Below are 16,631 nucleotides of genomic sequence, written 5' to 3'. Positions count from 1 at the left end.
GCTGACAGGCCGGCGCTTGTATGTGTGTTTGCATGAGATCAAGAAGTCGAAGGCTGTGGCTGTCGCAGCAGGTCGCCTTGAATGTGGAAATTGTTATGCATAGGGTTGTGGTGGTATTGGGGAACACAGGTAGAGGTAAGCAGGAGTGGCATCCTTTGCGCTGTATCACCCCTTCCTTCACCCAAGATTAGCCCGAGATTTACCTTGGGGTGCTGATGTTCTCGAGGGAATGTAACCCTCCTCAAGAAAATCCCCTATTAGTTGGAGCGAAGGAGGACAGGGAGCTGCCAAGTCCTGTGCTGATCGACCCTGCCGGGAGGTGGTGGAGACAAACCCCCCCAAACTTCCCGGACTCCGATCAACTTACCTTCCACCAAGGACTAGATATCAAATACTTGCTTCTCTGGCGGGCGTCCAGTATGCGCGGCTGCAGCAGAAGACTGAAGGTACACAGGGATGGGGACGTGAATTTGCCAAATGAACCCCATCCATGTCTTCGGCGATAACGCACAGTTTGTGGGTACTGCGTTGGCTGATGGGCCACAGACCGCACCAGGCTCTTGGGTATTGCCGTCAAGCCGTCCGAGTGCTGGCTTTTCAGTAGTTACGCAGATGCTTGCGCATACCCATCCGGGATGCCTGGACTCTGACTGGACGGTCTTGCCAAGTAGCTGCGATGCTAGACTCGGCCGGTGTGGATATGTAGGGTCCAGCCGGAGGTCCAAGGGCGGCTGGGCAGCACGGACAGAAGCTAACGATTGTGTCCTTGTTGCTTGCCGCATATGTATACTCTCGGTTCTTCTATTACTGGTCGTGGCGGCATTGATGGGCACTTTTCCAGTCAGGCGGTGTTGGTTGGTGGCCAGGACATAGTGAGCTAACCCATGAATCAATCATCCGGGCTGACCGGCGGGTATCCTGGCGGAAGGTCCCGAGGGGGCGCTTGTGATGGTGTGTTTGCGTTCTGTGCTTGTATGGTGTCGTAACTTGTAACCATGACATGGAGGCTACGAAAGCCTGCAAGCCTGTAAGACAGCTGATGCAATGGCGGGCTTGGTAAATTAGCAGCATCCAGCTCGTCGGGACTGCAGCCTAGTTGGGATGGTATCGACATGTGGCAGTGCGCAGTGCGAGGCAATGAACTTGATTGTTCCAACGCGGTACTGTGCATCTGACGTCGTACCAACTGCTGTGCTGGTGATGATCTCAAGTCCAAGTCCACGTCAAGACGTCCAAGCCTGCTGGAATGAGTCTGTGCTGTCGTGGAGAAAGAGAGGAAAGAGCGCTAGGGAAGGAGCTTGGGCCAGCGCCGTTGGGAAAAAAGAGCAGATCAACTGGCGTCGCCGAAAAGAGTGGGATGACTTAGATCCCATCTGGGCGAAAGTGTAAATTGCTTCACTTAATGCATTCATGCGTTCACGGCTTTACGCGCCCTGCGCGCGCCTTGACTGCTCGCCGACCTGCTTGCAGTACGTGCCCGCGCCGGAGGTTCTCTACATACGGAAAGATTGGCGAAACTATTGAATCCCGCATTCCTGCGTCCATGCCCTCGTGTCCGTGGGGGGAGATGAGAGAGAGAGAGCAGAGGAAAGAAAGGGAGAGAGATAGAGACAAAGTGTCATCTGTCAAGGAGACTCGAGGAGCGTGGCTGACGATGATGGATGGGGTCACTGTCACTCACACAGACTCGGGTCAAGCAGCTGCCGACCAGGTTCGGCTCCGCCCATTCTACCGCAGTCACTCCTCTCCAGCCATGTCGACCAAAGTTCTTGCAAATAAACATCATTGGCAGCAGAGATCTTCACCAGGAACAGGAAACCGGGGGCCGCTATTTGGAATCTTCTTTTTTTCTTTCCTCTGGCACTTCTCTGGCCGGCTACTGGCTGGTTGGCTTATTCGCAGCAGGCTCCGTCGCCCCCTTCCTGAGACGGTACCTTGCAGAGATCCATCCCGTATGGTATGATGCGCGTTATTGAGCAGGGTAGTTCGGGTAGACAGGCTTCCTGGTCGGCCCTGAGATTGACTTTCCAAGGGTTATTCTGCAGTCTTTTACTGGTCTTTGCCCGTCTCGTCCAGCTAACACCTTCCTGAACCTGAATTGGCGGGCCCCTGGAGGTGGCTTGGCCATGTCAAGTCTCCAGATCTGTGGTCCCACACCGCCTTGGCTTCTCTTCACCTCTTCGTATATGCCCATGGGATGATGCAAGAAAGTGTGCTCGTCGTCCGTATCGAGTCTCGATGCGGCTCTGGACCAACTTCACGAGGTTGCATCTGTGCGACCAAGATAAGTTTCATCTTCCTCGTCCTCGCCGAATCGCCGGGCTTGCATCTTTGAAGCACTGCGGCCAGGTGCCAAGTCCCCGGCTGGTCTACTCCTGCTTGCCCGAGTGGGTGCTAGGTGCGGGTGCGGGAGTGGGTGTATAGGAATGTATGTATGCATGACAGCAGCTTGTAATCACCCGAGAAGCATTGCTTGCAGACATGCTTTGTAAAAATAAGGTAAGTCCAAGTGGATATGCACGCGCACCAGAGACGCTTCAAGGCGAGAGAGATGATATCGCCTATGGTTTGTGTGGTTTTGTTGTTCTGCCAGCGCGGCATGCTTCGCCAAACCCGGAAGCGCAGATCAGACAGTCTAGGGCGCGGTCGAATGCTGTGGCGGGCCAAGCATATGCTGCAAAGCCGTTGGCATTGATCCCAAGTGATGCTGGCGATCACAGTGCGGCTTTGATGGCGCCATGAGGAAAGGCGCCAAGCGAAGCACCAGTAAGAGCGCCCGACCCTGTGGGATGCATCATCCAATACACACATAGACCTCCTCATAGCGCTTTACTAACTAATCTATAAGCCATGCAGCTCTCTACCTGTAGCCGGCGCGGGTAAACTGATATGCATTAATTACGCTGGTTATGAAAGCCTGGGTATCCTGGACGCAGAACAAACGGCAATATCTACCCCACGAACGGCTACTTGAATATAATACAAATCAAGGTATGATATGCACCCAGGGTCATGGGCATAACCGTCTAGTCCCGGTAGTTATTCGGTAGATGGATTGAAGAGAGCATAACAACGGCAAATACGTTTGCGTAGGGGATCATTGAACTTACTGCACCACCGATATGGCGTTCAAGCGTTCAAGCGTTCAAGCCTACAAGAATAGTGACAGCCTGTCAAACTGGCTGACAGACAGGTAGTTGGGACGAATAAGGCAGGTGGCTCGTACGAAATCCAGTTAATGTGTCCTGCAGGCGCTGGACAGGCCCCTGCCATCCAGATAACCGGATACCGGACAGGCTAAGATGAGGGGTTCATGCTTCTAGAAAAAGGATTAGGCACACGCTCGAAAATAACGACGACGATGCTTTCGAGCTGCATACAACCCAACCCCCTTGCCCAGTGCATGCCTACCGACATTACCTCCCAAGGCTGCCCATCGACACCATCTGTGGCGTTTCACTCATCCATCCTACCTGCGTTCCCCGGGGGAGATTTGCCAGTTCCCCTGGCAATCTATTGAGTATGCATTGGGTTGGGATGCACAGCATTGGAAGGCTCAACGACATCGGCCGACTTGACGGACTTCGCAGATAACAGATGAAATGCATCCTATTGTTAGGCCGGGATTCCCTACCTTTCCCGCCTTAGTCAGGAACTAGTCACGATTACGATTGAACTAATTGGCTTCTCACCGCGGAAGACCGCCAGCAAGTAGTGCTGAGCCCAGCAGCCGTAAAGATGCTACTTGTAGACGGCACTATAATGGCCCGTACGTGATATTAATTGATACATGTACGTATCGTGTGAATCTGGGGAAATGTCCATTTTGGGATCTGGTGTCCCAATCCCTTGTTCGTTGTTCGTCCGTACCTGCGTCAAGTCGGACTTATCCGTTCGCACTTGCTGCAAACTGCAAAGCAAAGAACTGGCCATCCCCACCCAACTTTGGTCGACTCCCTTCTCGTGCATCCAATGCCATCATCATCATCACCACCACCTCCTCCTCATCTATCATCTTTCAGCCTCCAACTTCCGAAGGGGTCCAACCAAAGTTGCTATTTTTGACATCCGTACCATTCCTTTCCCACTCATGCACAGAAACCATCCCCGTCTGGCAGCAAAACCCCCCTAGTCGGCGCTAGAAGCAATTTCTTTCATTCCAGAAGCTGAGGGAACGCATAACACAGCTTTTAATTACCTGGGTATGTTGAAACGCGTTTCGTTCATGCGTATCCATGGCACTTTAATGCCCGGGCCTCCTCTCACACACCAGCCCTCCTAACCAAACCAACTGACACCTCGCGACAGCTCTGGTTCTGCGCTGCACACGCCACACGCTCAGCACTCGTTGCCGTTGCCGCCCTTCCACTCCCTTCCCCGTGCATGCATTGTAATCACGATATTGGGGTGGCAGATGGGCTCGCGCAAGCGAAAGCGAGAGAGAGAGAGAGAGAAAAAAAGGAAAAAGGAAAAATAAGCAAGCACCGTCAACCACACTGGCCAAGTCTCCGTTTATTCTGCTCGCACTATCCGCCATTGCCAGCATACTTATCCACATCGCAGCATTTTCTGCTTCTATTCTAGGTACATCCGTGCAGTCACCATGACCCAGCAGCCATCAATTGGTTGAGCTTCCGAGTCCAGCTCCGGGAATATGCCATGGACACTTACTGCATCTGGAAAGTGCCGTCTTCAATTTCTGCCTTCGCGCCCGTCCCTTTCAATTGCCATGTGGGGGACGAAAGCACGCAGCACGTCAAGAGTGATTAGCATCTACGGAAAGCAAGCAGGTACATGGCGAGCCCGTCATCAGCCTCTCAGCCCTCATCTCAGGTACCATCCGTACCCACCACCAGGTACCGGCGCGGTTTCGACCTGCTGCTTCTCAGCCCACCCATTTACCTGTGGTGCGGTACCGCCATTCCTGCTACCCTTCCTCTGCTGCATCGCCAACTTGGTCGGTTAATGACATGACAAATGAGGTTGGAATCAATCTCTGTCGCCACGCGATGTCACCATTTGAGACTGGTGATACTCTGCGCTGGCTTTGCCGTCTTCTCCTTGTTTGAGTCCAGCCTCGCCCCACGCCCGTTTCAACGGCGGCGGCGGATTTGTGGTGCCAGTACCGCCCGTCGACCATCTTTGACCTGGGAGCTATCCCCTGGCAAGGTGCCAGTGAAGTCGTCAGCCTGTGCCAACTGTGGCTAAGAGATTCCCCTTTTAGTGGCAAGTGCCCATGTTCTGGTCGGCAATCGGGCAAGGGGGACGTCGCTGTGGCTGCTCCATAGGCAAGCTTAGCAAGACCCGCCTCGCCCTATGGCGTGTCAGGATCGCGATTCTTTATTTCCTTGATATAACCCACCCCGGTGGCATTATAGCCCCCTTCCAAGCGGAGTGCGACAAGTTCTCCCACTGTCTCCCATTGCTCCATAGCCGTTGTACTTTCTACTTCACCAAGCTTACCGACAGGGACAGGCCCTGGCACCAGACCCCCCTCCCAGCCCAGATTCAACAATGTTCCTCGACTTGGGTAGGTCCTGGTTCGAAGGATGGCGCAGGGGTGCCGCTGTAGGAGTGCTGCGAGGCCAGCAGCCGAAGATTCGCTCCTTATGCTCTCTGCCCAACTGCATGGCAGGGCTTGTTTCACTCGTTATTTCTCCATTCGGCTGTCCTGGCTTGTATCGCTCTCAGCGCATTGCTCCCGCAGAGGTACCTCATTCAGGCCCCAAGTGGGCCAGGGTTGAGCCAGTCGTTCATACCTAGATTTTCACGGCACCGTCTGGTACTGTACTGTCTGTATTCAGGACCCTGCGAGTCCTCGAGTCTTGTCCTGGTGGCCCGTGGCACTGTGGACGTTAAGTCGGTTGGTCCCAGTTGCATCATCATCAACCCCCGGCCCTGTGTAGGGTACCGCTTCTATAAGCAGAAAGCAAGCCCTGGAGCATAAGATTCTCAAATTATGCTACCGTCATCTCAGAGCTAGGTGACCATTTCTCCACTCTCGCTCACGAACAATACCTGTCCGTCGCATATGGGGAATCATTAAGCTGCTTTAACCATCTACTGGAAAACAGAAACCAGTATTTAGGTACCCGCCTGTCAGTCCCAAGCTGGTCCCTGTCCCGGAAGAAGAACGATAAGGAAGAACATCAGACGATATAATGCAGACTTCGCCCGCTCTTGCTTATTCTGTGTCCCGACTCACTTTGTCTGTCACCATATATTAGAAGCAGTTAAGAGAACTCGAAGGAGGACAAATAAGTTTCCGTTCACAGAAGGCAGAAGGCGACTAACTACTACTACTACTACCACCCCTACTATTATTACTGTGGCAACTGGCGGTTCAGAGGTGGCAAAAGTTGTTACTCTGGATCTGATTTATTATTCCCTTACCCGAACCGTCTATTATTCGACTGCACGACGAATTGGCCTTGCTTGCTTACCTACGGGCAACTGACCAACTACCTTCGACGGCCGAATCCTACATCAACCTGCACCTTACAAACCGGACACCGACTGGGCTGCCGTGGTACCACCAACACATGTACCGGGCTTGTGGGCAAGTAGAAGCCCCGCCGCCAACGCATACCTCTTCGAAGAGACCCAGGCAAGACGGGCACCATTTTCACCTCACGAGAGAAAGGTCCTCCCACCCCTCAACTATCTCCCCAGCAGCAGCCCCGAGGGGCTCAAGTCCACCAAATTCTTTCCATTCAGAGCCCGGCGACCGTCCAGAGCGGTTCGCTCTGGCGGAACCCATGTATCGGAGACACGCTGGCGGGCAACTACCGAGTAGGGCCGGACTACAATGTCGGTTACTCTCCACAGGACACACATGCGGGCGAGCATCAGCAGCAGCAGCATCAGCAGCAACAACAGCAACAGCAGCAGCAGCACCAAAGCCAGTCTCAACACGCATACGACACGCACCACCACCACCGAGGGAATCCGCTCCAACATTCCGGCCCGTCCAGTCTCCATGAGCAGACCCCGCCGCATTCTCACCATACCATGTCTCAACACCATGCCACGACGCCGCACCAGCACCAGATCCTGATGGACCCATCCCATCTCGGCGGCCTTCCCGGGACCAGGCATATGGGCCACCCGGGACCCTCACACTATGGCGCCCCCGGCCCATCCCACGGCCTACCGCTCTACCCCTCCATGACGCCGACACAACCGCAGAGCGCCGGTTCCAAGCGCAGCAGGCCCGACGATCTAGACCTGACCGTGTCGGGACTCACGGACCTGGACCAGAGCGACCTGGATTCGATGCAGCAGACTCCCATGGGCAGCGCATACACCCACGCCCCGCCCCCGCCGGGCGCGCCGCCTACACACCACCACCACCGCCTGCCAGACCAGGGACCGCCCACGAAGATGATGCGACGAGACACCGGTGACGGAGGCCTGTCGAGCGGTGGGGGAGGCGCCCCAAGCGTGGTGGGCCAGGTGGGCATGCCGTCGCCGGCACCCCGACCGCGGGGACCTAAGCTCAAGTTCACGCCGGAAGATGACCAGCTTCTGATCGACCTGAAGGAAAACAAGAACCTGACGTGGAAACAAATCGCCGACTTCTTTCCTGGAAGATCATCTGGAACCCTGCAAGTTCGTTATTGCACCAAGCTCAAGGCCAAAACCACGCAATGGACGGACGAAACAGTAAGTTTTATTCTTCTTTATTCGTCTTGTCGAACAATTCAAATGGCGCAGTTTTGCTAACCAACCCTGCAGGATCAAAAGCTTCGGACCGCTCTTGCAGACTACGAGAGCGAGAAGTGGCGCATCATCGCCAACAAGGTCGGCACCGGGTTCACGCCCGTCGCGTGCCGGGAACGGGTAGACCAGCTCATGGGCGGCGGTGCCAGCGGTCTAGAGGAAGGCGAGGGCGAGGACTTATAGCAATCAGTGTCTCCGCCAGGGGTTTCGGCCCCTGGGTCCGGGGACACCATCTATCCGCAACAGCTCCAGCACCAGCACCAGCACCAGCAGTCCCAGGGCATCCAGCTTCCGGGACCCAGTGCTCTTCAGTCGGCGCATGGACTTCGATGACAACTGAATGCTTAAGCGAGGACACGAGAAAAAGTGACGGCCTCTATTCTCCAACGATGAACGAGCGCAGAACCTGGTGGACGCAACAGCCTAATTGCACGACGACCGCTGTTGGCCCGCAAGCCATTTGGGCAAGGCCGGTCCTTTCAAAATGGCTTCCAATGATCCCATCATGTTCTGGCTGTACGACGAAGACGACGACGACATTTTCGAGGGGGTTTTCCAATTGAGATGGATGTTTTACAAGTTGGCGAGGGGGCGGCGGCGCTCGACTTTGTCCTTTGAATTAGAGATACCAAGAAGAACCCTACGAAAAGGGGGTTCTTGCAATGTTTTGACACCCTTTTTACCCCATCACGACGATAGATTATGATGGACTGGAATAGGTCCTTCTTACGATACTTCTTTTCCCTTTTCTCCCCCTCCCATCCACTCTCCTGTCACCAAACGTTTTTGACCGACAAATACACGCTGTAATACATCCTATACTTTACATACCCATGACACGACACCATACCCCTCCTTTATTCATATCACGATCAATGTCCAATAATATATACCCCCTTTATACCAACTTATACCATATTTCTTTCCTTTACTATATAGCACGACGACAAGGGCAACGCAGTGACGAGGGGGGATTTACTTTTTGTACAAATCACATATATTTCTCGGGCATTTACATGCACTTCGTTCAAATGGGGGGCAACAAGTATCCGACTGGGTAGACTTGGGACAGAGGCAATTCGAACAGGCAGAACTTCAAGATACCCCGGGGAATCGATTTAGCGAAAGCGTTGTTGTTTTTGCGACGACACGTGGGAGGAGGAGGTTGAAGGAGGACGGCACGCGCGCCGCGCGCGCGTGCGTATGTGTGTGTGATTGAATACTACTACTACATTCTGATCTCTCTCTCTCTCTCCCCAACACAGCATGAACGACAGGAAACCAACTCATCGCAGCCATCATGGGCATTTGAAACAAGCCAAGATCTGGATGGGGGAATCGCGAAGCCAAGCTGAGCGCGATGCTGACGAGAGAACATAGTCAAGTCAACAGCTGGAGAGGGAGCAATCACTAATCCGACTGCTGCATAATGCCATAATGCCACTGCTACTTCCCATACGGCGTTCTGCCATCATGTGGCTCAGTTTTCCCCGTCCACGTCCACGTCAACCTGCGTCCTGCTTGGAAAAGAAGCGCGAAATACCGGGCTTCTCCCAAAGAAAGAAGCGTCGCCAATCGATTTGCTCGCTCGGCTCTTCTACTGGGCCAGTATGGACATGTATGTACATCAATCAACAAGGTTGGGCGTGTGTTAATGCCGTGCCGTGCCGTGTGTCAAGGAAGGGCACCCCCCGCCCAGAATTGTCATGCCATGTCCACCACTTTTTGGCTGCTGCAACGGCCGGGCCAGCTTCTGGGCCAGCCACCAACCCATACGTATGCATGTATGTATGTATGTAAGTGAAGTAAAGTACATGCATGGCCCGCCAAGTAGCGTTACTTGTTTCGTTTCATCTTTTTTTCTCCCTCTCTCTCTTTCCCCGCTTCGCTGAACCCCGTTAGCCCGTTTAAACTCTCCGGTGTTAGTTGTTGTTTGTATGGTACCACTAATCGAATCGCAGGCGGCGGCGCTGAGCTGATTTGTTGCTTACCGAGCAGCAGCAGCCCAGCCCAGCTTTTGGGGAGAACCGAACTGCCGACGTTCTCTTGAAACAAGGCGTGGTCAGCAGCAACGTATGTGTGTGTGTGGATGAGTGAGCTGTCTTTTTTCTCTCCTGTCATCATATTGTATTACTGCGCCTATCTATATCAGATCCATAAACCTCCAGTGGCTGGGTTGCGCCTTTCAGCCACCACTCTATCTGGCTGCTGCTGCAGCAGTCTCTGGTTCTTTCCCCCTTCGGACTGATTGGAGATGAAATTACTACACTGACCGCGCCATTCTTGCCTCGGCGACACGTATGAGTCGTATGAAAGAGGACAGACAATGTGTCTATATGCGTACGTATGCGTCAGCCGTGATACGGCTGCTTACCCGTATGCACCAGGAACCGGGCAGATGGCCCGTCACATCATGTACAGTTCCACGTCGACCAGGGCACCAGATAGCCATATCTGTGATACGTAGATGGAAGATTCAAGGCGAGGCAGAGGGGCAGGGTTGCCGGCCGGGCTGAAGGCGGGCTACCCCTGCGCCGACCGGTTCGGGGGAACAAGGAAGGAAGGAAGAGCTCCCCTCTTTCCAATTCCAGGTGCCGCAAGCAATCTTTTCTTTTTATGATTACAGCCTCGTCTTCGCTTGGACAACGCCGTCTCGGTTTCACTCGTTTCTAGCCACCCGGAGATCAGGTTTTCCCCAGCGCCCCCATCTTCAAGGCGAGAGAGATCCCCGACGCAGGTGAGAAAAAGGAAACCATGATTCGACAGTTGCAGTAGTTTCGGCATGAGGCGTTCGTATGTAAGTGCCCAAGTGGCGTAGAACTGTATGCTCATCCTTCCATTTTGTATCGTGTGTCGATCAATCTATATTTGGACACCTTCGCGAGATAGCTATGAGCTCATTCATTTGGCGCCTCACACGCCTCACGTATTGCCTCGCGGGCCAAGCAAGAAACGTGACTGGCAGGTGGTTGATGGTGGTGCGTATGCACCCTGTCCGGTCGCAACGATAATCGGTAGGTAGGAAGGATCTCTGATGATCTGGAGTAGATCATCTCCCCTGCCTGCTGCCCTGCGGAGCTTGTATCGCTTGTTCGCCACGGCCCCTAAAGCCCTTGCATTCGCCATTTCCTTGCGGGAATCGAATTTATTGTCCGTGTGGTACATACGCGACATGTACCTTGAGAAAAAGGGCTGCAGCAGCTAGGTTAGGGGGAGCCCTGTGGCGAGCTTGGGCAGCAGCTCCAGTCTGGAGGGAGTATCACAGGCTTTTGGGCAGGCAAGAAGAGAGGTGAGGGTGGGATGTGTAGCCGATACATGGGCGAATAGCTCGCCCTAAAACAAGGGCAAGGCAAAGAAACAAAGACTTGCAGGGTTCTCACCGTTAATCAATTACCGAGTGTGTAGCATCCCATTTGCCGCGTGACAGCGGACTAGCGATTTGTACGTCGTATGTGCGGATATTCGTTACCCGTTACGGTACGGTACGTTCGCCATGATCAAAAAAGTTGAATGGGAGCCGCTCACCGAAAGCTGCCGAGCGGGTACGTCGCGGGCGGACAGGCGAGTCAGTCGTTGACAGCGTGACGTGACAGTTCAATTCTAACTCCTGGGGCCCAGGGCCTTTTCGTAATCGTAATCTGGTAGCTGTCTTTTCTGTCCGGGTCCCTGAAAAAGCGCTGCAACAATAAACTTGGTGCCGTCGCATAGATGTCACCATGGGCTGGATGTGCCGGCCGAAGTGGAGGATGCGCTGCTGGGATTCCATAAGCAAAGGAAGAAAGCCAGAGACCCTTCCGTTTAACCTTGCATTTTCCCCGGTTTGTGGGCGACGAGAAACCGGTTTTTGCCTCTTTCGCCTTCGTGACTGACGACTTCAACTTTGACAATCAATCAATCTCTGCCAGCCGCTGACTGCCACTGCTGCTCATACACTCAATTCCGTACTTTGAAGGTCGATAACCATTCCCGGTGGGGAACGGAGGCCCCGGTCGAAGAAGGGAGATGACGCGAAGGCTGGGAATCCAATCGTATGGACAGAAGGCATGTATGGCCTTCGCATCTGAAACTGAAACGGGCAACCCGGGGCAAGTAGAATTCAACACGCCGCCGATACAGAATGCGGCAGGCTGATGATGGCTGGCTGGATGGCTTGCCTACTGCAATGCGCGGCATGCTGTTTTGCTTTGCTGCCAAAATCTGGCCAGAAAAGCGGTCAGGTGTGGCCGTCTCTAGCTGCCAGATAGGCATGTATGCAGGTAGGTAGGTACCTGGACGCAGCACTAGCTTGGGGTGCTAGAAGGCAGTCGACGTTGGCGTCGCGTGCAAGCGTACAGTATACACGCCGTTGATTCACGGTTGTCACCAGTACTTGGGAGCATCAGAGAAGAAGTCAAGCCACAGATGCGACCCAAGGCTGCAGGCTATGTGGGTTTGCAGGCCAGCTTTCTTTCGGTCGAGAGATCTCCCATCCCCTAGCCAGGGGGCCCCCGCAGACTACATCGCTCGCTTCGAGGTTTTGTGCCAGGGGTACCATACCCAGCTACCCAGCGACTGCAAGCGAGGTGTGTCAAGCTGTCTCTTCATCTTGCCATCGCAATGTCTTCTTTCCCGTCTGCCAGATTGCAACGATCCATCGCCGTTCTTGGGGGAGGGGAAAGGAGAAAGGGAGAGAGGTAGAAAGAGAAAGGCTGGGGCTTGTCGCTGACGTGTCTCTACCCAACATTGAAACGTCAAGGAAATGAGAGTAAGGAATGATATTGGGTGCGCCCCCGTACGAACGTGCCCGGAACATATCGTGAAGGGACATTATTGAGGTTGAGGGCCCTGCAATGACAAGCCCTGCCCAGTACCGGTCGGATCGTCGTCAACTGCCGGAATTGATGCGGTGAGGGGTCATGGTTTGTAAGGTAAGCGCAACTATTCAGCGACGCCCTTGTTGCTTGTCTCGCTGGTAGCGATAGGAGAATTTCTTGCCTAGGACCTTGCACTTGCACTTGCACTTGCACTCACGCACGTAACCGACTTTACTTTGTTGAACTAGTCAGGCCCACCGACCTGACGGAACCAGGTCAGACAACCTGACAAGGCCGCCTGATTGGGCATCTTCGTAGATTCGCTTCCCGGTCAGGCAGCACAGCGCACACGCGGAAGCTGAGCTGCTAGCAGCCGCTGCAGGGTATTATATGCGCGCACACCACACTGTCGGGCTTTCGCGATACATACTCCGTAGAGTCTGCATATGCGCCTCTAGCTACACACGATAGCAGCATCCTCATTGCACTGCATGCCATTCCATCTCAGGGAAAGCGGCTACGTACGGCTGTAACCTGAGCAAGTGCAAGGAGAGATGCAAATGCACGCGCTTGGACAAAGTGCCAGCCGCTGCCCGATCGATTAGAAATGCCCCGAGCCGTCGTTAGGCGGGGAAGTGGGCCGCTGCTGTCGTGAAGGCCCCCCGGAGACGCAGTCGGCGGCAGACGGTAGTTGGCAGTGGCCTTGGTCAACATAGCATGTTTCGTTTCTGTACATGAATTTCCCGAAAGGGGAGTCGCAACGCGACTGGTAGCTAAATGAGGAGTCGCCGCCTGTCCTTGTGTGTGACTCCTCGTACCATTCGATTTCCAGAGGACAAGCCTCGGCACCGAGGGCTTGACATGCATGCATGCTATGACCGTCGATCGAAAGCCGGCTCAGTATCAACCATCATCGTCCAGTGTTGGCCAGGCCCAGATCCAACCTCGCTTGTCGTCAGATCCTCTGATGTTGACACAGTCTGAAGAAAAGGGCAGAGTGAGTGAGCGAGTGCCAATGATTGCTGTTACTCTACGCTGAGTTGTAGGCCCGGCCCAAGTCCAAGTTCGGTTCGTCCAATCGGAGCTTTGTTCTCTCTCGTGTCAAGACGCGCCCTGGGGAGCTGGGGGCGCCTGCTCATTGAAACGAAACGACTGCTACATATATCAATCATCATAAACCGTATGCATACGAAATCCAGACGCCGCAAGTTTCCGCCAAAGTCTTTCACGCGCCATTCAGCATCATCATTTTCGCGCGACAGTCATCCGTCGTGTGGCTGGTATTTCGCTCTCCCCCGTTGTTTCGGCTGACCGGACGTTTCCGGCTCTCTGGGCCGTCAATACAACACAACAACACGATATGGGATGGAGCATGATCCTGTTCCCTCTCGTGACTCATCGATCAATCTTCACGATAAGCAACACCCTGATCCTGTCGGAGATGCGCCTCGAAAAGGCCAGAGATGAGCTATCGTCGAAATGATTTGTCGAGCTAACGTACCTTACGACGCTGACTGAAGAGTCGTTTGTCAACATGTAGGAACAGCCGGAGACAGGGCTTGCTAGAGCTTCCAAGGCTGACACTCGGGTCTGCTAAACACCATTCGATGCGACCAGAATCAATTGGGGTTCCTGTACATACTCCTTGTCCGGCTTGCGATCTACCCGTTGGGCAGTGTAGCAGCGCAGTGTGCCCGCCTCCTCAATGGGGAAGCTTGGATGTTGCAGCCCGCCGGACTGCACCACCAAGCAGTTTTCTAGCAACAACCGAGGCGAGAAGGCGTTTGCTGCTTCTTCTGGCTGGGGGTTGAGTGGCTGGTAGCAGCAGGCGGATGGATGGTGGTATGTAAGACAGACGTGTTGCGCGGAGAAACCTAAGGTGGTGTCAGGTACTCGCTACTACCATCGCCGCCCTCGCTTCGTGAGGGACTCCTGTCAATAACATGGCTGCTATTGCCCACCACGACCCCGACTGCTTGCAACCCTGCTCCGCTCGAGAACTGCACTTTTCAGGCCTCGCTCGCCCATTCACAGCACGCAAACCTCCGGCCCCAGCCAGCGATCCAGCAGACCAAGACGTCCCCAAGTGGACTCGTCACTGTCGCTCGACCATTTGGTGCGTTGGGCTACTGCAGGTGACGGCAGCAATCCACGAACGAAAGGGGTTGCTGCTCAGTGGATCGTGTCCTCTTCTCATGTGGCGCACATCCTGCTTCTGGCCGGCCATGCAGATACAAAGTCTGACTTGTGAGTTGTCACGCATCATCGTCTGCATGAAATGTCGCAAGCATGGAATCAGATAGATTACCGGTCGTCCGTCTTTCTGTTTGCCCTGCCCACAATAGACTACAAACAACGACTCGGCAGCTTTGCTCGTTCGAGGAGTGCGCAATGAAGACCAGGCCATCGTGCCCAATGGTGGCGGGGTGATATGGGAGAAAACCTTGTCTTAACAGAAACCTCGCTGACCGTGCCGCCATCAATAATTGTTCTGATATTGGGGATCCTTGACAGCATTGACCACATAGAGTTCCCTACCCTCTCCCACGTTCAATTTTCCGAGGAAAGGGATTTTTCCAGTGACGCTATGTTCTGTAGTTAGTTTTCTTCTGTTCGGTCTATCGCCGTACTTGGTCTCAGGCGAAATCTTCCCAACTTGACCAAGGCTCCGCTGCATCGTCTAATTAATGTGAGGGGCGGATTCAGCCTCCACCAAGGTTATTAGTATCTCATGTGTCGGAAGCCGTAGATTTGGGTCCAGTAAGGCAGCCGTCTCGACCAGCCAGCCGTTGAAGGCCCGGATTTCGGTTGGCCTACCGCTTTGGACATCCTGAAGCATGGAACTAGTGTTGATTCGCACCCTGTGGCCAACGTCTAGGACCATGGCACGGAGGCTATCAAAGGAGAAACGCTCAAGAAGACGGCTCATCTCTTCCTCAGTTGTAATGTAGCCTTGCAGAATCTCGCTGCTGATTTCCTTATTCGAAACAAGGGCCTGGAGGACGCTGCTGGCTTCCCTAATAAGCGAGTCGATCATCCTGCTCACGCCCTTACCAGCGCGACCCTCGAATATATCGCCATTTACGCACCCTAAGGTAGCCGTGAGCGGGTTAATGACCGAGTTGACTACAAGTTTCTCCAACTGTATGGTCCACAGCTCTCCTCGCGACACGGCCCTACCTCCCAGGTGCGGTGCCCGAGCCAGCGACTGTACCAGATAAGCAGTATTTGACTGCTTCTGGCCGTTCAATAGTACCGGTCCGACGGTGACAGCGCCTTGGGAGTTGTGGATTGCCTCAAAAGTTGTCCGTGACGCTGTGGCGACACCATGGGTAGTGACGCACGCTATCCAGTTGGGCCCATCACCGCCAGGCCAGTGACGAGCATTGTAGTCGACGCCTTGCGGTGGCCACATGGGACACATGCCATTCTGCGTGAAAGCGACAGTGGATTCCGGCGACAGGTAACCTTGCAGCTTTTCTAACTGGGGTAGAACATCCATTGCCTTTGTCGCCATAATGAGATTGAAAATACCGCGTCCTCCGCCTATTGGCTTTCGGGATTAGCATCAATCTTTCATATAATGGAAAGTATCCCCCAGTAGGGCGGGCAGACCGAGGAGCTGCTGTCGCTTACCAGGCTCCCGCACCGGGCCTATTTCAGGTTTTTCATCTGTCCACCACTCGATGTCGACATCGAGGCAGTTCCGATCGGCCTCACCGTCGCGAATCATCACGATGCCCGGTGTCTTATGCCAACTATCAAGCATATGGCGCCTATGAACTACCAGGGTGATGGGCGGAGGCTGCCGCAGCTTGGCGAGGCTGCTGGCGAAGAGGCGGCCCAAGTTGCCAACCCCGAAAACGAAGATGCGTCGTCGTCGCTTGTCCACATCTTCCGTATCCGGCGATTTTTCGTCGAACTTGGTGAGAGAAATTTGAGCATTACGTGAACTGGGGGCAAGTTGTCCGCGTTCCAGGCGTACATACGAGGGGCCTGGTTGTCGCGGGCGGGGATGGAGATGCATCGCGTCGTCATCCAAACGGCAGTATGGCATTTCTGGGACTGAGGACGGATCCCCCGTAGAGATAGAAGCTTCTGATGTGTTGGCATACC

General features: G+C 54.2%; 3 protein-coding genes across 3 annotated transcripts; 2 read left to right on the top strand and 1 right to left on the bottom strand.

Moving 5' to 3' along the window:
• Positions 1-5,514: 5,514 nt before the first annotated feature.
• On the top strand, positions 5,515-7,905 carry PG998_006242 (uncharacterized protein; the record flags this gene model as incomplete). Its single annotated transcript, XM_066873060.1, has 3 exons — positions 5,515-5,530; positions 6,608-7,665; positions 7,738-7,905. 3 exons carry the CDS (start codon positions 5,515-5,517, stop codon positions 7,903-7,905), a joined length of 1,242 nt encoding a protein of 413 aa, XP_066733157.1.
• A 5,484-nt stretch (positions 7,906-13,389) lies between these two features.
• Positions 13,390-13,998, top strand: PG998_006241 (uncharacterized protein; the record flags this gene model as incomplete). The annotated part of the gene is made up of 3 exons (XM_066873059.1): positions 13,390-13,512; positions 13,562-13,583; positions 13,715-13,998. 3 exons carry the CDS (start codon positions 13,390-13,392, stop codon positions 13,996-13,998), a joined length of 429 nt encoding a protein of 142 aa, XP_066733156.1.
• Positions 13,999-15,195: 1,197 nt separating this feature from the next.
• On the bottom strand, positions 15,196-16,553 carry PG998_006240 (ketopantoate reductase PanE/ApbA C terminal-domain-containing protein; the record flags this gene model as incomplete). The annotated part of the gene is made up of 3 exons (XM_066873058.1): positions 15,196-16,061; positions 16,152-16,468; positions 16,501-16,553. The coding sequence occupies 3 exons, from the start codon at positions 16,551-16,553 to the stop codon at positions 15,196-15,198; spliced, it is 1,236 nt and encodes a 411-aa protein (XP_066733155.1).
• Positions 16,554-16,631: the final 78 nt, after the last annotated feature.

Source organism: Apiospora kogelbergensis, assembly GCF_038363985.1.
Source record: "Apiospora kogelbergensis strain CBS 113332 chromosome Unknown utg000003l_segment0_segment0, whole genome shotgun sequence".
NCBI classification, from domain to species: domain Eukaryota; kingdom Fungi; phylum Ascomycota; class Sordariomycetes; order Amphisphaeriales; family Apiosporaceae; genus Apiospora; species Apiospora kogelbergensis.
The sequence above is the reverse complement of the archived record's forward strand: the minus strand, read 5'-3'. Positions and strand labels throughout refer to the sequence as shown.